General features: G+C 39.0%; 1 protein-coding gene across 2 annotated transcripts in view; it reads right to left on the bottom strand.

Moving 5' to 3' along the window:
- Window positions 1-1,745: 1,745 nt before the first annotated feature.
- Window positions 1,746-24,760, bottom strand: part of PPP4R1 (protein phosphatase 4 regulatory subunit 1) — a 69,620-nt gene continuing 46,605 nt past the window's right edge. For both annotated transcript variants that reach the window (XM_054587355.1, XM_054587357.1), the window contains exons 12-20: window positions 21,150-21,322; window positions 19,723-19,818; window positions 17,507-17,692; window positions 14,663-14,824; window positions 11,260-11,360; window positions 5,179-5,299; window positions 4,948-5,082; window positions 4,135-4,276; window positions 1,746-3,208 (exon numbers count right to left, since the gene is read on the bottom strand). In XM_054587355.1, the coding sequence (XP_054443330.1) occupies window positions 3,045-3,208; window positions 4,135-4,276; window positions 4,948-5,082; window positions 5,179-5,299; window positions 11,260-11,360; window positions 14,663-14,824; window positions 17,507-17,692; window positions 19,723-19,818; window positions 21,150-21,322 (1,280 nt within the window). In that variant the 3' untranslated portion in view covers window positions 1,746-3,044. The remainder of the gene's footprint in view (window positions 3,209-4,134; window positions 4,277-4,947; window positions 5,083-5,178; window positions 5,300-11,259; window positions 11,361-14,662; window positions 14,825-17,506; window positions 17,693-19,722; window positions 19,819-21,149; window positions 21,323-24,760) is intronic.

Genomic DNA, 24,760 nt, shown 5'->3' with positions numbered 1-24,760 from the left:
TGTCACATAGACTAAAATGTGATCATTGAATGGAATACTTGTCAAGCTTTCTAGGAAAGAATTCCTAAGGAAGATAATTTCTCTAAGATAAAACTATAAAAAGTTTATTCTCTATAGAAAATGGGTTCAGTAATTAAACTGGCTTAATGGAGTTCAAAGAAAATTCCTTTATCAAAGACATCACTGTTGGAATTTTTGTGTTTAAGTCAAGGTTTTTAAGATCAGAATCTCTACTAGGTAAAAACGTTCCTATTCAAGGGGTCACAAAATTACCTCAGTTTTCAGTTTCCAATGAAGGGATCTGAGAGTTGGGCCTCCTTTCCCACCCTCACCTAAAATGCCATCTGGTTTTCTAGTGGGAAGGAGATCCATGATCTTTAACAGGCCCTGACCTATCCAGGTCACTTAAAAGCCATGAAGCGTCTAGCCACCCTCCACATGGGGTCCCCCAGTGTGTCCATCCACACGTGGGCTCTGGTGCAAGGTGCTTTGGGGGGCACTGAACCCAGCCAGGCCCCTTCCTCTTGCTGGCACCTCCCCCCTATGGCCAGCTCTTACCCCTGGCTCTAGTCCGTTCTACAACTAGCATGATGAGTTTATAAAGGCTTATGGCAGAAATTAAAAAATACAAAACCAGAAAGTCTTGCTTACTCATGTTTATTTCCAGACTCAACTTTTCCTCTAGTTTGAGTCAGGATTATTCATTTTAAAGAAGCCATTTTGCTTGGTTGAGTTATTGGGTCCTTCTTTTCATCCCTTTTTACTCACTGCTTCCGTCTCCTGGAATTTACAGAAATGTTACCATACATGGAAACAATCATGTGTTCTAGAGCCTGGGACACAGCACTGTTTCCTATAGATGGTCCGTTTAAAACCTTGCCACCCGTCCTCGCAAAACCACTCAGTGCCCCGCAGTGCACTAAGACGTGCCTGGTGGTTCAGGCATTCCCTCTTCCCCTTGATACTGGAGGGGACATGACATTCCGGACGATTCCTTCTGCATATTCAGCTCGCAGTGTGCTGAGAAATATCCATCCCCGTAGAAAGTGGAACCTGGACCTAAGAGGTGTAAGAGTAATCAGTAAGGAGCAGTGCATCCAGTGCCTGCTCAGTAGACTGAGGGTTGCCTAGAACAGTGGTTCCTGACAAGATGTTGGCGGCTTGGGCAGCTCTTAGGGCACCAACCTGGTGATGCTCTCAGGAACTTGGTGCTTGTCCAGTTCAGAGTTCGAAGGCTCTAAAAACAACAGTGGTCTGGCACCACAGAACTATCCCTAAGACTTGGCAAAAAAGGTGACCCTTCAGCCACTCCACCAAGTGGTCAAACAGGAAGTCGGCTGGCTAGCTAAATTTGACGGGGGGACACTCAGAAAGGTCACAAAAGCTCACAAACATGTTTCTCTCAGACAAGGGTAAGGGCGGTAGCAATCACTTAGCATCCCATGAGCTAGAAGTCAGACAGGATGGTGAGGAAGGAGCCTGTGGCTGGGAGGGCTCGGTGGAAGGGGAGGACGAACACCTGGCAATGACCAAATGCACGGGCTGAGAGAAATGCAGTTTTCCTCTTCACCTTGGTTATTCAAAAATCCTAAGATATCTCAGAAGATATTAGCTACCAATGTTAAGTCCCTATGAGGACATAATTATTGCCACTCTACTCATTTTTCTATTGTGAAGTTAACAGTCTGAGTATGAATTGTTTTGCAGTTGTTGGTTTTTTGTTTTTTTGTTTTTTTTGCCTCCTGGGGGATTTAAAAAAACTATAGAATCATCAATTTTTTAGATTTGCTTGCTTTTATAACTGCCTCTGGAAGCCCACCTTTTCCCCTGGAAGATGCTGTGTAACAAAAGCTGCACCTTAGGCGGGATCCAACAAGCCCTTTCCATCCTCAGAATTCGGCTGCCACAGCTTGTAACACATGATGGAGGACAAGCCACGCCTGGACCAGCCTTGGGGAGCACAGCACCCAGGATACCCCCGCCACCTGCTAAGAGCAGAACCGTTCCCAGGGGCATGTGCAGATTTCAAAGAAATTACTAAACTAGTTAAAAGACAAATTTTTAATCTAGTTTTCCCATTTTATACTAAGTCATTAATACAGGTCACAAATTGCATTTATTCGCAGATATCTATAAAACAATCAAAAGTGTATATATCTCTCTATACAGATCTTATTAATAAATTTTATTGGACAAGAGAACTTGTGCCACAACAGTTTTAAACAGCATGATTAAAGACTGCAACACTCTTAAGAGTGGTCACAGATATGTACAGTATGTGAAGAAAAAGTTGCACCTCAGAGCTGATCATGATCAAGTTAAAAACACCTGACGTACAGTAAACGTGCTAATTTCATTCAGGTCATGACCAGCATGAAAAAAATTCAGGACATAGATAACTCAGCAAACGTTCTGTAAATGTGTACAGCAATATGCTGCATTTATGAGTTAAAATCATATTCTAGTTTAGTGTTAGCATCAAGCCCTTAGGAGAAATTCTTAAAAATCTCCTTTCTCATTAATATACGTCAAAAACTATTCACGCTTAGGGCTGGACTGGCGGCTAACCACAGAACCGCACAGGTCCTTGCCTGCGTGGAAACAGTGAGGGCTAATACTGAAGGTCTCTTTCGTATCCTGGCTCACAGCCACCTTCTGGCTATATTCCATCTATCAGTCATTAAATAAAACCAGGAGAAAGCAACGCAGGTCTCTGGGAATCTCACCCCTTCCATAAGGAAAATGCTCTGCCAATTCAAGTTTCACTCAGTCAGGAAGACAGAAGATTTAAGGCCTCGGTGACAATTATAATCCTCTGAGAAATTATTTTCCCTTAAAGTCAAGATAAGATAATAGTGTTTACTGTACTTTCTCTTGACTGTTAAAATCCCTGGTGTCAATGTAGGCAACTTGCATCTGCAATTAAGCCTGCAAGAGAGGAAGGTCTCTCTTCCTCACCAAAGTGTCCTAGCTCTCACACATGCGGAGCACGTGTAGAACCTCGGCTTCTTAGGAAGCAGGAAAGACACCGAGGTTTAAGCTTTCTAGTAGGTTGAGGAAGCTGTGCTCATGGCATCTTCAGAGATTTTGGTACTGGCAGGGTGGATGCTTGCAAAATACTTGACATCGCTGTCACGGTCCATCTGAAGAGCCATGATGGTTTGCTCTACAGCTTCCTGGTGACAGCTGGCAGAGGTTAGGAAATAATCTGGAAATGAGAAGTGCAGATTACAAATGACATTAGTCTAACATCCCAGTTTTGTTAATTTCAAATACACAAAGTTCTTGGTCATTATAAAATGATTTTTCTACAAGTAAAAACAAGCTACACTGAATTATAAACTAACTCAAACCGATGTGTTATATAAAAAAAATTCCCAAATGTAAGAGAATTTTCCGATACATCTTGACTGACTACATCTCATAATGTTCAATGGCATTGAAACTAATACATTAAAACTTATCCTAGTTTAGCTATTGGTTAGCTCAGTAAAAGAAGAAACACTTCCAAATACCAAACACACATGAAAAACAGAGTCTTCTCTAGCCATTTTATTATGATTGCTATTTAAAAAAAAAAAGTTCCAAAGAAGAAAAAAAAAAACTATTCATTTACTCATATCCTTTGAAGTCTATTAAAAAAACTTCTGTGATTTATTCATGAGTTCATGCATTCAAATGATATTTATTAAGCATTTTGAGGGGATTACAACAAACAGAACAACTTGATTCTTAAGGAGCTTATAATCTGCATCAAAACGAATAGTATGGAGCACTTGTGTTCTTCCTGATGAATGAAGACGAGAAGGGAAACACACGCCTCCTGCTCAAGGGGGGTGGGGAGTGCTCCAAAGACAGTAATTTTTCCTAGTCATAAGTGAATGCCCAATTTTCAAACTAGTAAGTTTTAAATTATACAAAGAAATTCACCTAGAAGGGCAACAAATAAAAGTCCCTTTCTTCACCCTTAGTCTTCTGTGTCCTCTTGCAGAGAGACTACTATGAACTACTTACAATATATTTTATGAAAGTAATATACTGCTTAGATTCTCATCTATTCATGCAGTCTATTCATGTAGTCTCTGAATCCCCTTCCTGCTACAGACACTTTTCCTAAAAGCATCATGTACCTACCTTTTTCTAGTAGAGTTTGTCTTAATGTCTTTGCAAGCAGCACTCGAACATTTGGAACCCTATCGTTTGCTAAGGTTAGCAAATGTGGCATCAGATGCACAGCAAATTGGTCCATGGGAAGGCAATCATCTTCAATGACAGTCTGGGGAAAAGGAGCAACTGCTTTAGATTTGCCAATTTAGTCTAACTAAGCCATAATACTAGTTAACAAAGTCTTTTAGTAACAACATAAGTGCTACAGATTTTAGTTACTGCTTTTTAAACCATTATTCCAGGCACTTGAGAACTCAAAACAAAAATGATGTAATTAAGTCCCCACTGAGAGAGATTTTAAACTGCTCCACAGAGACTTGACATGTTCCTGGTCACATTCATTTTCACATCTGTACTATGGCCCAGACCCCGAGCACGCTCTAGGGCAGGGGTCCCCCATGCCCCAGCCTGCGGGCACTGGGCCGCACAGCAGAAGCTGAGCGGGAACGTAATGCGCTTGAGTCATCACATGATCTACCCCGCCCTGCCCGCACCTGGTCAGTGGAAAAATTGTCTTCCACAAAACCAGTCCCTGGTGTCAAAAAAGTTGGGAACTGCTGCGGATGTGCCAGCTTTATACGGATCTCAGTGGACTACACAGAGGACTTGGTGAACCAGGCAGGTACCCAACTGAGAAACAGGGGATCCTATTAAACAACCAGGTGGCAAAGTTCTGTTCTTTAAGAATAAGAAAGAGGATGTTGAGAGAGGTAAGGAGTGAGTGAATAAACCTAATTCTAGATATAAAAATGTGCCACAAAAGGCTAAGTCTTTGCCTACCTGGCAGACAAAGACAAAGGCTTGACGACCAGACCACTTGGGACATCTACCAAAATTTTCTACGAGCTCGTGGATAAGGTCTACTCCGAATGTGGGTGGTGTTGCCATGTGCAGCTTCTTCACCATCTCACTGACCTAGGAGAGTAAATACGGAGAAGTGATGAGTATCTTCGTTTTGTGATCTTATTAAATACTCTGCAGATCTAAAATTGTAAAAATTTTAATACATACCAACTTGTAAGAAATCCAACGAACAGAAGAAACTTTATCTGCACATAGATTCAGAGCAATGGGGCGTAAATAGTCATAAATATCTCTGGGACTATATAATTCTAGAAGTAAAATCAGTTGTCTATAAAAATAAATTAGAAAAATAGTTAATTTTTTAAAACAAGACAAATGAAAATAGGTTGATCTGAATAATTTGTAAAATGCATATTATTTGTAAGATGAGCACATGCAAAGGCTAGTGATTTACCTGGTCCCTTGTGCACAGCATCACCTCGTCTCTGTATGTCTGTGTCCACAGGGACAGAGACAGAGCAAAGCACTTCTTAACATGAAACACATTTTTTTCCCCACAGTTAACTGTTTTGACTGTGCTAAGAAACCTTCATCTATAATCAGTTCTAGCCATTTTAGGTAGCCTACTGTGTACTTGTTAGGGCTCTAAGCAGCTTTGAAGGGAATGACACATTTACTAGGGATAAGATAAGTAAGTGGTCCTCTACCAACTGTTTCTATTATTGCTGATGAGAACTGAAGACTAACAGCGTCCACCAGGCTCATGTGAGAAGATGCAACAATGCTCATGAAGAAATCACGTGAATGTGAATGAGACTTCTGCCTTTCAGACTTTGAGTTTATTTACATTTGTAAACAGCAGAAATTAAACGGTGGTCATGGTTTTCGATACCAGATATCAATCATGGTCCGAAAGTATTACATGGAAAATTCCAGAAACAAGCAATTTATAAATTTTAAATTGCACACTGTTCAGTGTAGTGTGATAAAATCCTGAGCAATTCCAGTCCTTCCTGTCTGTGGCTGAAGTATCCCTTTGTCTAGCATCTTCACATGTTCATGCTTCCTATCTGTTGGTCACTTGGTAGCCGACTAGCAGATCAATTGTCGTGGTATCACTGAGCTTGCTGTGTCCAAGTAACCTTAATTTTACTTAATAATGGTACCAAAGCACAAGAGTAGTGATGCTGGCCATCTGGATATGCTAAACAGAAGATGTTAAGTGTTTCCTTTAAGTGGAAAGGTGAAAGTTCTTGACTTAATTAAAAAAGTTGTACGCTAAGTTGTTAAAATCTATAGTAAAAACAAGTCTAACTGGGAAATTGTCTAATTTATAAGTTAAAGTTTATCACAAATATATACATATATATATGAGGGAACATAGCATATATAGGGTTTGATACTATCTGAAGGCAGAATTGGGGGAAAAGAACAGCAGAAGGTGCAGCGTTTTAAGGCAAAATTAACAATGTGTGCCTTCCTGAAGGGAAGGAGGCTGCTGCCAGGGTGAATTGTGTGTGTGACTGTGAGAATGTGCTGTTACTCATGACACAGCCAGGGGGGCAACGGTCTGTGCATCGCTGAGAACTCTTGCCCTGACTAAAGACGGCAGCTGAAAGGGTGAAAGACACTGGGGAGCTGACAAAAAAGGCAGACACTAGCGCACCCTAGGAAGAGCCCGATATGAGAGGTCACATAGGAAGTTCCAAGCCGAGCATTTTAATTAGGGCAGGCTGAAAGTCAGAAACGGGAAAGACATGAGGAGGAGGAGGAGGAGGTCTGCAGAGAGGTATGCCGAGAAGTCAGCCATCCGGGCTGCCTGGAGAAGGTGGTAGCAGAGCTGATGGAGCTGTGGGGACCCGCCAGGCCAAGCATAGGCACACGAGAGATGCTTGGAGCTGGACTCTGAGCTGCAGACTTCGGCTTCTCTGAAGGATGTACGAAGTTACTCTTTTGGTATGGGAACTCTTGGTACGGGACATAAGAGGCTGGTGCAAGCTCGCTCTCTCTGGATATTTGGTATTTGGATGTTCTGGACTTCTCCCCCTGTTCCCCACATGGATGGGAGCACCTGTGAGACTAGGAGATGCAGGGCCTACCAGGGGCTTAGACCCCACAAAGGATGAGAACCCACTCCTAGAGGCAGGGTCCCACGCTGGGACAGTGTAACACAGCACATATCTTCCTGAACCACTACATGGTGGCTGAGAACTGCACACCCCAGACCCTGAAGGAGAGAGCTGCTGTGAGAGGACGGCACATTCCAGAAGATGGAGATCTGTTTGTGTGACTGGCTGATGGACAGGTAAAGAGATGGGGAACTTCTGGGCATGGCTGTGGCTTGTAGCTTTTTGGGGAGCAAGGGAAGTTCTGTATCTCATGGGAGAGGGGGGCTCTGAGCAGGAGTGCTCTCAGCCTTCCCCAAGGTTGGAAACCTGTTAATAAAACCCTGTTTCCTCCAACACAAATTGCTGGGTCATATAGACTGGAGGAACCAAGTGGCTGAGCCACGGTTTGCTCAATTACAGTTTCAGGCATCCACTGTGGGTCTTAGAACATATCTTTCAGGGATAAGGGGTGACTGCTGTATAACCATCAATGTAGATAATGTAGCAATGACAAAGGCACTTGTATTAATATGTGAACTGAAATCCTTATTGACAGTTTCTGAACACTGCAAACTTTCTCACTGGCCTCTACTGGGTATGCATGAGAAAATCAAGGGTCAGAAAAGGAAACTGGAGAAGTCCCTTAATAGGCAGAAAGTGACTGACAGATGCTGGGGACAAGCATGAAACCCCATACAATCCCCTGGGCTGCTCTCTCATACAAAGCAAAAGCCTTAAGCTACTAGTAGAGAGACACTGTAGCTAGGGGCAGAGGAGAAGGTAAAACTCTATTCCAGGGAGAGGAGCAGCAGAGCTTCTCAAGCTGAGATCCTACATTGATACAAAGCAGAATTCTCCTGCTGAGCAGGGACAAGAATTCTGAGAAAGCCCAGGCACACAGGGGCTCCCAAAAACTGAGTCTGAACAAAAATAACAGTGGTTCTCTCATATCCCAGGACAAGCCTACCACACTGTAAACAGTCTAAGAGAAGAGACCCCCCTGTTCCCGAGTGGGCAGGAGCAGCTGAAGGCTGAGGGTAGACTATTAACATATGAAAAGGCCCACCAGCACTGCAGCTCTCGCCCTCACCCTCACCCTCACCCTCACCCTGAGCAAGAGGCAAGAGAGCCCACCAACAGAAAACTTAAGAGCTTACGGTGCACTGAAGGTGCCCACAGCAACAACGAACCCAAATCCAGCTCAGTCCAGGCCAGAAGGACTCACCCCTCCAAACTAATGGAGGAAAAGAAATATGCCTATTTATAGTCAGATATAAGGCAAGCTGGAGCTCACTGGAGTGACGTTTTTAATGTACTAAAAGAAAAACTGTGGGTCCCCATTCTATATGGCCACTGTGGAAAATAGTTTGGTGGTTCCCCAACAAATAAACAAAGAATTACCAATCACCTAGCAAATCTCCCTCAAACAAACTGAAAAAGGGGTTCAAATAAAAACCTGTACATGAATGTTCAGAAACAACCCAAATGCCCACTGATGGATGAATGGATTTTAAAAAGTGGTATATTCATGCAATGGAGTATTCTTCAATCATAGAAAGTAATAAAGTGCTGATGCATGCTACATATAACATGAATAAATCTTAAAAACATTATGACAAGTGAAGAAGCCAGACATAAAAAGTTTTATGTTATATAAGTCTATTTATAGAAAATGCTCATGATTCTTCTGGTCAAGATGGCAGTATAGGCAGATATGGCTCACGTCTTTGCACAACCACATCAAAATTACAGCTAAAATATAGAACAACCATCACTCAGGAGTGTCAGGAATCAAACTGAATGGACGTCTGACAACTACAGAATAAAAGAAACTACATCCATCCAGACTGGTACAGGGAACAGGCTGGTCCCACAGCAACGTGGATAAAAATTCGAAGGGGTATCTCGGGGGCAAGTAGTCCCAGGCCTACACGAGGCCCCCAGCCCAGGATTCCAGTGCCAGGAAGATGAGACCCCACAACTTCTGGCTACAAGAACCAGTGAGGATTGAGTGAGTGGAATAAGCTGCTGGAGCCTCAAGCAGTTCCTCTTAAAGAACCCACACTCAGACTCACCTACTCAGACTCACTCCCTCTGAGCTCCAGAAACAGGGTAGCAGCTTAAAGGCCCCAGTGGCATACACGGAGAAGCTAAGTGTCTGGAATCGAGGCAAGCGGAGGCCACTGCTCCTTTGCTAAACCCCCTCCCCCTACAGAGCTGGTAAGCTGGTGGCATATCTTAAGACTCCATCAATCTGACTAACACTGTTTGCCCAGCCCTGGAGATCCCCAGAGGCTCACCCCACCTAAATTAAGGACTTGCCCAAGCGACTTTTCTATATGCATAACTAGTCTTGGCTCAAGCTTCACAGCTTCCTAAATCCTATCAAACAAGCAAGAGCTGGCCTCACTGAGCTCCAGGCCCGGCACTAGCAGGAGCCAGATTAGTTTCACCGCTTGGCTTCAATGGGAATCTCCAAGCCCAGTACAGCAGCAGCCTTCTCAGATTGCTTAATAAATCAGGCAGGGCAGCCCCAGGCAAAACACAGGTTGGGGCTGGCCTTGGCCTGCACCACTCAGGAAACCCCAGGGCCAGTGCACCCAGTGGGCAGCTACAGACCACGTCAGAGGACCACCACCCTGCCCCTGCACAGCTGATCCTCCATGGAGGTTGGAGGTTGGTGGTCAATGGTCAATGGTCAATGGTCAGCTGACTGGCCTGGGTAAATCCCTTCCATTGATCTGCAAACAGCAACCAAGGCTCAACTCTAAGAGGAGGGTGTACTCAGACCACACGAAGGGCACACTTTGACCACCCAGCTTGGGTGATGGGGAAGCTGTGCCACTGTTCCCTACAGGACACCTACTACATTAGGCCATGATACCAAGACAGAGAGTCACAGAAGCTCTACCTACTACATAGAAACAAACACAGGGAGGCTGCCAAAATAAGGAGACAAAGAAACATGGCCCAAATACAAGAAGAGATCAAAACTCCAGAAAAAGAGTCAAACGAAATGGAACTAAGCAATCTATCAAATGCAGAGTTCAAAACACTGGTTAGAAAGGTGCTCAAGAAACTTAGTGAGGACCTCACAGCATTAAAAAGACCCAGTCAGAAATGAAGGATACACTAATTGAAATAAAGAACAATACACAGGGAAATAACAGTAGAGTGGATGAAGTCAAGAATCAAACCAATGATCTGGAACATGAAGAAACAAAAAACCACCACGCAGCACAGAAAAAGAATCCAAGAAAATGAGAATAGTGTAAACAGCTTCTGAGACAACTTCTAAAGGTCCAACATTCATATCATAAGGGTGTCAGAACAAGAAGGAAAAAAAATCAAGAAACAGGAAGTCTATCTGAAAAACTAGTGAAAGAAAACTTCCCTAATTTGGTGAAGAAAATAGACATGTAAGTCCAGAAAGCACAGAGTCCCAAATACAATGGATGCAAAAAGGCCCACTCCAAGACACATCATAATTAAAATGCCAAAGGTTAGAGATAACGAGAGATTCTTAAAAGCATCAAGAGAAAAGAAGTTACTACATGGACGCCAGATATTGAAGGGGTAGGGAGAACAGGTGAAGAGGTGAGGGGATTAAGAAGTACAAATAGGTAGTTACAGAATAGCCATGGGAATATAAAGTATAGGAAACAGAGTAGCCAAAGAACTTATACGCATGGACATGAACAATGGTGGGGACATTGCCTGAGGGAGTAGGGGGTGCTGGGTAGAGGGGGGAAAGAAGGAAAACTCAGGACAACTGCAACAGCATAATCGATAAAATATAATTTTTTAAAAAAATAAATAAAATGCTCGGAATAGGCAAATCCAGAGACAGAAAGTAGATTAATGACTGCCAGGGACTGGAGGCAGAGAGGGTAAACGTTTTGAGATGATGAAATGTTCTAGAACTATACAGTGGTAAGTGGTTGTGTAATATTGTGAACATAACATCACCAATTGCAACTTTGGTTATGTTTATTTTACCATAATTTAAAAGAAAGACAAAAAATTTTAAGAAAATTCACTGCATTAAAGAAATGTTAAAGGAACAGGATGCCAGACAGAAACCTGGATCTACAAGAAGTAATGAACAAATGCAGGAAATGGTAAACATGAAGTAAACGTATACTCCTTCAAACATATCTAATAAATTATTAGAACTTACTCAGCCAGTTCAGCTCGAAAGCGCCAATTTCTGCTATTATCTGTCACCAAAAACTCCTGAAGTTGATAAAGATATTCTCTTCTTTTGTCAATATGAAGAAGCTGAAATAACAAAAAAGTTCACTAGGACAAGGTATGGACATTACTACTTTTACTAGATTGTGTAAAAATGACTATAAATAATATGGTTAATTCTTCTGAAGGAGAATACATTTAGTAGGTACACTTAACTGTCTTAAAAATAGGCAATAGGTTACTTTTTCCTGAAATTTGATTTATCTTCTAGAGTCATTATCCTCTTTTCAAAGATGTTTCTTGAACAAGCGAGTGACCTCCACTGATCTACAGTACCTCAGCATGGCTTTACAGTAGCACTCATTTGTTTTATTCATATGACACCCTCATTGCAAACTCTTTCAAGAGAGAAACTACACTCTCATTCATATATAGACAAGCCCAGCAGGTGGCACTATGATGGCACATAACAGGTCCTCAATAAATACTGGGTGGGTGCAAAAGTAGTTTTACAGTTGTTCATAGGGAAAATAACACAATAATTAATAAATAATAATACAAGAATAGACTTTTATGTACTTACAACTGTAAATCTACTTTTGCCCCCCACCCCAATAATTACTCTACAAATATTTAAAAGTTTTATAGTCAACACGGGGGAAACCTAAAAGGTGATATAAACAGAAGTAAATAAGCATAACTATAAATCAAATAAATAAGAATCACACAGGAAAAAAATGTCTAAGTTTGAACTTCGTACTCTGACTATACGTCTTAATGGGACATGTTCTAAGGATAGAACATGCTGAAGGAAATTTTGAATATTAGTTGATTTGCTGTTGCAATTATTATTGATGAAGTTAATTCTGAAACTATTTCATGTATGTAGGAGAATCAAATGACTAAATGTATTAATGCTGCTAAAAAAAGAAAAACAAAGTGAAGAAAGGTATTGGATTGGAAGTAGAGATAACAATCTGAAGATAACAGTATGACAAAAGTAAAATATTAAAAAAAAACAAAACCCCAGAACAAAAAGCTTCTCCTAGCTCTTGTCCTCTGAAAAGGCCTAAAAGAAATGACACTCCAGGAGCAACGTGCACATCTAGTGCCTGGATCTTGACTTCTAAACACCACTCTCTACTAAAAAAGACGAGGGCTCTAAGACAAATAGCTGATTCCAGGCTGGAGCAGAAAAAGTAGGTATGCCTGACAGTAAAGATGTGTTTGAAAATGAGGAAAACAAAACATAACAAAACCCTGGAGGCAGCTTTAACGGGTTTCTATTAGCCAAATTTGATTCTCAAGACAAATGCAAAAATGGATTACATTACATTGAATAAAAAATTACAAAGCCACACTGATATTAAAAACATTATCTTAAAAGGGGGAGAAAGAAAAGTTATCTTTACCCAAGAAAGGCAATTAAAAAACTGTAGAAAGAATTGTAAAAATAGAAAATCAGTATTTTACAACCAATACAGTAACAACTGATTTATGCAAGAACTGCATCAGATGCATGACACCAAAGCACTGGGGGGGGGGGGGGAGTCTTGTGGGGGGGAAATGTTCAGGGTCTGAAAGCATCACCCCCATTAAGTTATTTACCATAAAGGAGAAAGGTCATTTTACAATGGAGGATGTGAGCTGAAACCACTGTAACAAAGTGAGTGGACTCAGCGTCACCGATAACTGTAGGAGATAACATCATGTTAGTCCTGATGCGATGCAGTCAGAAAACACCTGCCAACTTACATAAATAGGTACTATTCCCGCAAAGAAACCTGTGTTTAGCCTGAATCTAATTGTGTAACAACACTCGGACAATTTCAAATTAAGTGTCATTCCGTAAAACAACTGTACCTCAAACCTCAGGACTACAAGACAGCCATAAGGAGAACAGACTGTTGGTTGCCAGAGGGGAAGGAGTTTGGCAACTGGGTGAAAAAAAATGAAGGGATTAAGAACTTCAAACTGGTAGTTACAAAACAGTCACTAGGATTTAAAAATACAGCATAGAGTACACAGTCAATACTACTGTAATAACTATGTATGGCAGTCATTATCAACCATTTTCATCTCATGACACACATTAACTAATTACTAAAATTCTGTAGCATACCAAGAAAATATTATTTGCCCATCTGACAAAAAAATTTGAGTATAGTTTTGATTTATTCATACCAGTTGGCTATTGTAGTGTTGGGTGTTGCCATTTTTTTATTTGACAATCTAAGAGAAAAGAGATCAGTGGCCCTGACCAAACAGTCAGATACTGCATGTTTTAAAAATTCTTTTGGCACACAAGTTGAAAATTGCTGATGTATGGTGCCAGGTGGTACTGAAAACATTGGGGGAACACTTCAGAAAGTACTTCTTTATCTAACCACTAGGCTGTACACCTCAAACTAATACAATATTATATTGAATATAAACTGTAATTGAAAATTAAAATAAAAAGGAACTGCGAGAGTGCCAATTTCAAGGCTAAACAATAGCATTCCAGGATTAAGCAATTTATAAAGTCAGGACTGTTCACCTTGGACACCAAAAATCCCACATCAAAGGAGTGACGACCAACGTTTACTAAATTCTCAGACTTCTGAAACACCACATAGAGCCTCTAAAATTAATGTTAATGAAAATCTTTTACAATAATTCAATAATTTTGAAAAAGTACAAATATTTATAGGCATATTCTAACATCATTTAAAATAAAATTTAGCCCTGGCTGGTGTGGCGCAGTTGGCTGAAGCATCATCCTGTAAATAGAAAGGTCATGGGTTTGATTCCCAGTTAGGGCACATTCCTGGGTTGCAGGTTTGGTCCCTGGTCAGGGAGTGTACAAGAGGCAACCAATCGATGTTTGTCTCTCACATGGATGTTTCTTACCTTCTCTTTCTCCCTGACTTCCTCTCTCTCTAAAAGCAATGAAGAAATGTCCTCAGGTGAGGACAAAAAAAATAAAAATAAAAAAAAATTTAGCATGAATATTTTTAAAATTAAAATGACACCAACAAAACTGATCAGAATAGGAACATTTTTTTTAAGTCACAGCTCATCATCAACTTATGGATACATTTCTTTCCTTTAAAAAAAAAAAGACTTTATTTATTTACTTACTTACTTATTTATTTAGAGAGAGGGGAAGGAAGGGAGAGAAACAGTGATGTGAGAAACATTGATCAGTTGCCTCTGGTACACACCCCAACCGGTGAACAAACCCACAACCAAGGCATGTGCCCTAACTAGAAATCGCTTTGCAAGATGATGCCTGACCAGCTTATATAGAACATACAGAAACTGATCTTGGCAGAAGTAGAATATTAAAATTTTTGATCTACAGTGGAATTTTACTGTGTTTTTATGCAAAAGAGTTTAAAAATTACCTTTAAAAAATCATGCAAGTGTTTAAGGACACCTATCCTGACTTCATCGAGGTCTTTTAAAAAACCATTAAAAATTGGAACCAGATCTGCAGCCGTCAGCTGATCTCCAAGAATAACTGCAAGTTCATGGATGGAGAAGGCCAAAGTTCTTCGAACTTTCCACTGCAGAAATAAAAATAATTGCATTAGTAAGCTAAACACAAAGTACTTTAGCTTTTAAACAGCACAGTAAGTAGTTCCCCTTGACATGCAGTTTTGCTTTCTGAGGTCTCAGTTCCTCTGGTCTACTGTGGTCCTAAAATATTAAGTGGAAAATTCTAGAAATAAACAATGCCTAAGTTTTAAATTGAGTACCATTCTAAGTAGCATGATGAAATCTCACGTCATCCTGCTCTTATCCCACCTGGGACATGAAATCATCCTTCCCTTTATCAGCCTTCCCATGCTGTGCGCTCCCAGCCCATGAGTCACTTAGCAGTCATCTTGACTGTCATATTGATTATTGTGGTATTGCAGTGCTTGTGTTCAAGTAATCCTAATTTTACTTAATAATGGTACCAAAGCGCAAAAGGAGTGGTGCTGGCAATTTAGACATGCTAGAGTAAAAGTTACTGACTTAATAAGGACAAAAAAAAACAAAAACAAAAACAAAACAGCATGCTGAAGTTGCTAAGATCTATAGTAAGAATGAATCATAGCCTATCCATGAAATTGTGAAGAAGAGAGAAATTCATGCCAGTTTGCTAGCAGAAATCACATTCAAATAACTTTCATTAAAGTATAATGTTTTAATTGTTCTATTTTATAAAATTAGTTATTAATCTCTTACAGTGGTTAATTTATAAGTTAAACTTTCCTAGGAATGTATGCATAGGAAAAAACAGTGTTTTCAGGGTTTGGTACTAGCTATGTTTTTAGACATCCACTGCAGGTCTTGGAATGTAGCCCCCAAAATAAGGGGGGGCTACTGTATAAAATGGATGATTAATATCTGAATGTTATTAATCCAAAAAAATTAAACCAGAATAAAAATAATAATAAATACTAAATTTTAAGTACCTACTGTGTGTCAAAAACTGGCAGAAAAAATATTTACATCCCTGCACAATATGTATTATCTCCCTTTTATTTATGACGGAAAAAAAAGTTTGGAAATTACTAATGGCATAATTTTTTGTAATTTTCTGAGCAGTGGATGCCTGATTTACTGATGTCCTACACTGACCAAAGCCTGGCTAGTATCATCCTCTTGTTACTGTTTCCCTTCCTATGCTTGTACAGGCTACTCTGGATTAAAAAAAAAAACAAAACTAGTTCTTAAGGAATTGGCAGTTAAAAAAATACGAAAATAGAAAAATCCTTTGTGGACTGCCCTGGAAGAAGAACTCCTTTAAAGAAATGTCTTTTACCCTGGTCAGGTGGCTTAGTTAGCTGGAGCATAAATTCAGTCAGGATGTGCAGGGGAGGCAACCAACCAACTGATATTTCTGTCACAATAGTATTTCTCTCTTTCTCTCCGCCCCCCTCACCCCCACCGTATCCCTTCTTCTCTAAAGTCAATGAAACATCCTCACATATCCTTGGTAAAGGATTATAAAAAAATACCTTGCATTTACAGGAAACTTTAAAAATATCTTTTTCTTCATGTTACCTCAATTAGAATTTTTTACTGTTACTTAGTTTAAAACTTTACCTGCTGAGAAACTGTTTAGAGTAAAGGTTTTATCCTACCCCAAATATTAGAACCAGTTCTTGAAAAAAATTTTATATCCATGGTTGGCATATTAAACAGATGAAGGCAGGGATATTCTGATGGAGGAGGTAGGGATAGGAGGCCTGAAGCTTGCCCATCCAGAGCTTTCCTATTCACCAGAAGCCCACGGTACCTGCCCCACAAAGACTCTGAGAATTCCATGGGATAAGGATGGAAAAACACTAATAAAAAAGACAAAGCACTTTATGGAAATTGGGCCTTTCTAGAGAGAAAGTCAATAGTATATTCTTAAGCATTAATCTACACATAAACAAGCCTGATTCTACCACTGAAGATGTATGCAAACGTGGGATAATTCACCTTGCCCAGAGCCTGGTTTCCTAACTTCACAGGTCAGAGGATGAAGGTCAACTACAGCCTTTCAAGACAACTTTCAATTTTTAACTTGCTAAGTCAAAAGGACTGATTCCATAGAAACTTCATGGAAAATCATTCGTTTCTCAGTATAAATTACTGCTTTCTTAAAAACTGAGATTAATTTCACTGAAGGAATAGGTTTTGTGGAAGGCAGGCAAAATTCTGGTATAAGGAAATCATACCTAATGGCAGAGGAAATTAAGTCAACAAAGCCTAGGAAAAGAGCCACAAAAGTCACAGATAACCAGACAAATGACCGAGGTTCCATGTTTCCCATTTTATGCTCTTTCAAAGGGTGCGATGGTGTGTGGTACAGAGAAGAGCACACACCTTCGCCCACCTGCACAGAGACGCTCACAGTGCTCCAAAGTCAAAACTCAGCTGTGCCAATAATACTACAGTTCTGTGAAGGTTTTAAAATAATAGAAGTATTTATAACACTGTTTCTAGGGAGAAAACTAAATCCTGCATTCTTACTAATTAATTTTAGACAATAGCACATTTGTAAATTAGCAACTTAGACATGTCAACTGTGATCATTTTTAATATTTTAGATATAAAAGAAATCACCAAATTGTGGAACTTGGACTATGTGAAAAGATAATTCTTTGGTACTTGCTAGAACACAAACAGAAATTCTATTAGGTACTGAAAGGCAAAACACTCTGCCTTCTATATGTGCATTCTGTTAACTCCTTGGCTGCTTTACTCACCTGCATGTCTGATGCCAGAGTCTCGTATGTCTCTCTTAGGCAGTGCCAGTTTTGCCTGCCAAGTGTCAGGGCCACGCCTGGAAGGCTGTATGCACAGTGCTTAGCAATTTCAGTGTCCACTGTCTGTGCACGAGAGGGATCAGTCATAGATAAATACTGATCTAATAGAGCCTGAGGCACAACGTCCTATGATGAGAGAGACAGGTCAGTGATGCCATTTGAGCAGTTTAGTTATAAATTAGGTAAACTTATTTTAAATATATGAGTTTAACATAGCATCTGAAATAGTAGAGAAAACCCAATCTGAAATTTTTAGTTATCTAATAACTGAGAAGAAAAACATGCTGAGGAGAAATGAATAAATAAAAACCCTAAAAAAAAAAAAAGGACATTAAAACAGAAAGCAGCTTAAAAGACAATTAGAATTGATTTTGAACTTTTTTTAAAAATTTTTATTTATTTGTTTCTAGAGAGAGCGGAAGGAAGGGAGAAAGAGAGGGAGAGAAACATCAATGTGTGGTTGCCTCTGACATGCTCCCTACTGGGGACTTGGCCTGCAACCCAGGCATATGCTCTGACTGGGAGTTGAACCAGTGACCCTCTGGTAAGGAGGCCAGCACTCAGTCCACTGAGCCACACCAGCCAGGGCTGATTTTTTAAATTTCAAAGACACACTAAATTACAGCCATACCCTGGCCAGGTGGAGCACTATCCTATACACCAAAAGGCTGTGGGTTCAATCCCTGGTTGGGGTGTGTACAGGAGGCAACTGGCCAATGTTTCTCTTTTACATTGCTTTTTCACTCTCTCTCTCCCCTCTAAAATCAATGAACATATTCTTGGTGAGGTTTAAAAAAAAATATATGACCAGTACCTTTCAAAGTTAGCAAAGATTATAAAAGCTGATAAATCCTAGTGAATGTTGTTACAGATATTTTTGTGTGCTATTACCAACATGTATTAAAAAAAAAATACCGCCTGCCTTCAGATGGAAACTTAGCAATTATCTATAAAAATTTAAAGTGTAGGTATACTTAACCATCTGTATAAATGTGACAAAAAGAATGTGTATACAATCTTGGTTATGTATCTATAAAATGGCTTTGGAAGACTATACAAAAGAAAGGTGAAATTGGTTGCCTTTGGGGGAAGCGAAAGGTGAAATTGGTTGCTTCAGGAGAAACACTGAGAAGGAAAATCACTGAATGCCTTTGTACCTTTTGAACTTTGAACAATGTAAACTTATTACCTACTTTTAAAAAATAAATTAAAAAGGAAATAAACTCACTAAAAGAATGAGACAATCAGTACATACTGACTTGAAACTATGTCTCCAATATAAGTGGTAAAAGCATATTTTTAAAAATTATGAACATTTTTAAAAGACTGTAATTCCATTTTTAATAAACAAAAGGAATGAAAATAAAGAGCATATACCATCTGACCTAGGAAACCCACTCATAATAAGAGATAGACCCAGAAGCAAATAACATGCATAATCACAATGAATGTTAACACTGCTTGTAACATGACAACAAAACTAAACCCGGAAGCATGTAAAAAACCATTGGAGTTACACACCTTATAATGGAGTATGATACCAGACCATGAGGTTGTCGTGTTGCTGTTGGGGGAGGGAGCGCTTATGGGCTCATATGGAAAGATCTCCCAGGCAGTGCACAAGCTATCATGTCGTGACGATTCCTTAAGCATATTTTCCTATACTTAAAATCTCTAAAATCGGAGTGCAACTTGTCGCTGATGGCACTTTATTAAGCCTTTTTTTTTTTTTTTGTATTTTCATCTCTAAAATCAAGCTATATCTTATTGTAGAATTCTTGGCAACTTAGGCATGATAAAATACCTTGGCATAATGGTATGATTGTATTTGTCTTTGAAAAACAAAAAGGGGTGCATATATACCTACAATACACTTTATATACCCACAATAAATTTTATATATCACAATAAATTTATGAAGAAATACAGAAGAAACTATGATCCATGGTTACTCTGAAGAATGGGATAACAGGTGTGAGAAGAGGAAGACTTTTGCTTATACTTCATTCTATATCTTATTTTCCTTATTCAAAACATGATATACTAGTCTTAATTTTTAAAACACTCATTACAAAAAGAATAAAATTCAGTGAGAAACTGCCTTAAAATTGGAATTAACAACAGCGACACCAAATAAAGGTGTTCTGGTCACTCACCTGTACTTTAGATCTCCTTTCCTCATCAGGGCTAAAACTACTACTCGTGCTCAAGTCCGAATCATTATGAATATAACGAAGGGTGGACTCCATATTCTGTTAGGAAAAAACATTTACTTAAAAAATTGAACTGTCTAACAAGTTTCCTTCATTTAAACTATCTTACTAAGGTACTTACCTTTCAAGACTGCCAAAAATATAAATACATATAAATTCTTTGTGCTTTTAAAAGTTTATAAATATACATAAGGACTCATAAGAACTTCCCTTGCCTTAAATTCAACTTGCTGAATAGGATGCCATATGAATAAAAAAGAATTTCAGAATAAAAATAAATAAAAATTTGGAAGTAATTTTGAAATGGCCCAAATATCTAAAATTAGCTTATTTACAAAATACTACACAGAAAGGGTGCTTTCGGTCTACTCTTTTAAAAGCCTTGGAATGTCATATGTAGTTATTCTTCTACTGTTGCTAGTCTTGGCTATTCCTCATTTCACAAATATACTTATTTAACAGTAAAAAAAAAAATCCCAAAATAAAACAAAATACCTTCCAAAATACAGAGATATCATAGTATTCAAATCTCCAATAATAATTAGCGGTCAGATTTTCATTCTGAACCACCAGTATTATACAAAATTTCTAATATACTAGATGTCTCCAGCAAAAAAAACCCAAAACAAACAGAAATCCATTTAAGGTCTAAAAACCCTCTTGCCACCCCATTATATGCATGTAGGCACTCTTTCCTGAGCTTTTCAGTCATGCTACTCTCATCTGTGACCATAAGAGTCTATAATTCAGTGGTGTGTTCCTTCTCCCTGTTTATAAAAACAAGGGATCCGAAATGCTGGTAACAAATTATGCTGGCTTGGTGGAATGCGGTAGAAAATTAAGGAAGAATGATACAGAACAGCTCCAAGTATACAGTGAAGATGATGCTAGTAACAGTACCCACCCTCACACTCCAGAGTCCAGATAATGCCACTGGCCCTCCGCAACATGGCCTCAAGTCCCGATCTTCTGCTCAGAATACTGTGTTGCTTGCTGCAGTGAAATGGTCCGATCAGAAACAAAGCACCTCTCCAAAAAGAAAAGGAAAAAGTTAATTATTCTTGATAAAGGGCTTTGTTTCCAGTAAGACTATTTCACTGCAGTGAGCTACATTAACATTGAGGCTACTAACTAAAATGGTCATGTAGACAGGATTAGGATTTACTTTTCGAAGCACTGAACATAATACTAATGTCACAAAGATAAGATGTGGTGACAATTACTTTTACTTTACACAAAAGGAAGAGCTGAGAAAATCAGCAGCAAACAGAATGTACTAACTAGAAAGTAATTAGCTACAATTAATCCCCAATGAAACACTTCTGTTTCAAACTGTTCTCACTAGAAAAACACTTTACTGAGTTTGTTACCTCAACAGCATCGCTGATTAAAGGCACGGAGGCATCATGATTTATTTTACAGTTTGGTAGCTCACTGACGCCCAGGTCATCTTGCACATCACTTTTCTTCTCTGCATCACTGACCTCTTCACGAGCATCCAGACTGGAAGCGCGCAGTGCGGCAGACAGCACGTCCACTTGTGCTATAGGTAGAACAGGGAAAGGATGATAAGTGGCAGAATAACAATGTGCTTGCAAGTTTCTTCTTCATTAGCATTATATATTATCAATGAAATGTATACTTTTGACACTGCCACCAAAAAGCTGGAAAAAAAACTCTACCATAGTAAATCATTAGTCCTCCAAGAGAAAAAAAGTAGAAAACTAATATGCTTTCATGAGATTAAAAATGTTTATACACTACTGTACATTATTCTGCGTTAGTATGAAAAGAGAAATGCTATCTAGTTGTGGAGGTACCTCCAGTTTATTAAAAGAAGTCAATTTCAGTGTGAGTTAACTATGTTTTGGTAGTGCATGAATTGAACTTATAAGACTTACTTACTAATCTACTTTAGCAGAAGAGCAGTCACTTTACAAACCCTGCCAACATAAAACAATTTTAATTACAAAGATTTTTGTTGCAGTTAACATTTAAATATCTAGTATCTTATTCCAGTTTATTTTATCTTTCTAATTCTTTTTGCAAATGAAATCAGTGACTTGTCTCCAACACAGGGATCCCAAACGAGCACTGTGCTGCTTGCAGCAAACCAAACAGGCAAATTACCAAGTTCTTATTTCTGACGAGTAGCACTATCTATGCTTTGAGTTACACCTCTTTATAAAGGTGACTCAGAACTGAGATAAACCATTCTTCCTTCCCCACAAATGAGAAACTTAACAAAAAATACTGCTTAGCATTACTTCAAATAACAATCCACCTGGATACTCAAAAATAAAATTTTAACTTCGAATTTATTTAGAACAAAGACTAGAAAGTGTGCCCGTAAAGCAGAGTACCCATTTAATTAAGATAGACTACTATTATACTGACACATTTATAAAACTCCAGTCTAAGTATAATGGGGTACATCTGGCAATGGGGATACAGGAAACATACAGGACGAGGTTCTAGGTTATTATTAGGTCATTGTTTGCTAAATTAAGTACGCAAATTGAAGGTGTTTAATCATGAATTTACTCATGAAAAATATACTCATTCTTTTGAGAATTTCAGCTGCATTGTGTTCTAATCCTTTTAATCACTTTAGCTCCACTTTTTGGACTCTTCTAAATTTCCGAAATGAAAGCAGAATAGTGCTAAAGTACACTGTACAATACTTCAAGGTTAAACATGTTCTGTCCCATATAAAACATCCCCCCAATCCCCCCCATCATCTTGATTGTGTTCCCTAGGAAGTAACTAATAAATCACAGTCTTTCACAGAAAATGCCTTATACAGATCATTTAACTCTAAATGAACTACATACTTCTCTTTGTCTGTGTTAAGCTTCATCTTTAGGTTTGTACATTCATAAAAGCTTAAATGAGTAGCACTTTGAAGTTAGTTTCTTCAAAAAACTGATAGATATAAAGACCACAAAGATTCAGACTAATGCTGATTCCTCAGGAAACATGATGCTTACATCTCCATCAGAGAATGAGGTGGACTCTAATACTTGGCTAAGGCTGAAATTTTACGAGGATATACCAACACAACAAATTTAAAAAAACAAAACACTTGGATCCTTATCAAGATTTTGATTGTCTTACATTTTAGACTGAAATCCCAGGAACCAGAGCTCATTTAACTAAGGATTTGTGAAAAAAACAGTCTGTAGTAATTTGTGCTCAGAAATAGGGACCACCTTGAAACCTTTGAGTGTTACCCTTCCCTGAAGCAGTGCAGTGGAGTGAGACCTTTATCTTCTCTAACTCTTCCACAAACTCTATCGGTGGTTAGTCATAAATTCCTAACAATTTATTGATTTCAATCAGTGAACAATATGTTTTCCTGACCATGATTGTCAGAAGGGTCCAATTCTTCCACTGAGCCTAAATTGGAAAGAAACCTGTATTTCGTGAGCTTGGGCCATTTTCCCTTTTGTAGTCAGTCCAGGAACCTAGTTGTGGTAAATCAAGTTGGCATCGATCATCCTACTCAGGCACCACTCAAACTCAGCCCTGACTCACCCTGGCAATTCCAAATGCCAGGGATTTGAAACTGCCCTGGACAAAGATAGAAAAACGTCATATTCCTGAAGTAAGTACTTTCCAAAAGAGGACCTCTTTACACACTCTTCATATTTTACCACTTCCCGTTTTGGCCTTTCATGTAGTATCTATTTGTCTTATAACTCAGAAAGGGCTTTCTTTTTCTGAAAAGGAGAATCGCATTATAGTCTGGGAAAGAACTTAAATTTTTTGGCCAAAAACTCACAAAGGAAAAAAAAAAGTCAATGCTTCAAGGAAGGTAAGGATTAAACTGTGAAACAAAGTCTGACTTAAAATAAAAAAACAAACAAACCCTAAGTCTTGCTTTCTTCCCATGACATGTGCCACCCAACAGGGATGAGGGAAAGAACAAGTGGTCCCGGGGCCTGTAAAAGCGAAAGTCCTCCTTGGAAGGGTTTCTCTGGGCAGCACCTCCTCAGGTCTTACTGTCCAACTGCCAACAAAGGAAATTTACACTTGCAACATAAATAGTTTGGTTCCTGGTCAGAAGTTAGTTTCTAATTTTAGCTTAAAGTTTTGCCTTTCAAAAATGTAGACATCTCCTGACAATTTGAAGAAAATGACAGCCCATGATCACAGATTAGAAAAGAAAAAGCACCTAAAACTAAGGTATATCCCTTTAAAAACTCAAAACACCTTCAAACACTGTAGAAAATTAAGGCATAGTAAATTTTGGATTAGCTATGAAATTAACATGGATTAAACATGCATGTTGATTTTAATAAAATCAAATGCTTAAGAATGCTGTAGCCTAAGTAGAAAACCCCCAACACTGCCCAGCTATGTTTTACTGTAGAACACTTGACACACAGGCAGTTAATGGACCGTCTCACCCTTCTGTGCTCTCTGAGGCTGAGATTTTTGTCTGGTTTGTTGCTGCTATGCATATATTTAAGTAAACACAGGAGAGTATCATACACACAGAGGTGCTCAGTAAGTAACACTCAACCAATCAATCAATGGATACGTTATAAAAGTTTATCATCCTAATGGACAGAAAGAACATGACAAATTAAAAACATAGCGGGTTTATGAGGTAAATTAGAAAGAGAAGTAATTAAATCACAATACAGTATTTGTGTTGAACTCTCCCAAATGCAGCTTACAATTTTAAAATACAATTTTAAGTCAAACATGGTAATTATTAGCCATCTTCTGAAAATGCAAAGTCACATACTGAAACTTATATGTACATGTAGATCTTTTTATTATTTTTTTATCCTCACTGGAGGACATTTGAAAGAGGAACGGAGAAAGGGTTTACAGAGAAGCGGGGAGGAGGAAAGAGGGAAAGAAACACTGATGTGAGAAATATCAATTGGCTGCCTTTTGTACATGACCCAATGGGGAGCAAACCCACAATCTAGTCATGTGCCCTGACCGGGAATCAAACCCATGAACT

Source organism: Pteronotus mesoamericanus, unplaced genomic scaffold (assembly GCF_021234165.1).
Source record: "Pteronotus mesoamericanus isolate MK-2021 breed Mesoamerican mustached bat unplaced genomic scaffold, CSHL_Meso_final scaffold_118, whole genome shotgun sequence".
NCBI lineage: Eukaryota > Metazoa > Chordata > Mammalia > Chiroptera > Mormoopidae > Pteronotus > Pteronotus mesoamericanus.
This window is presented reverse-complemented; position numbering and strand designations above follow the sequence as displayed.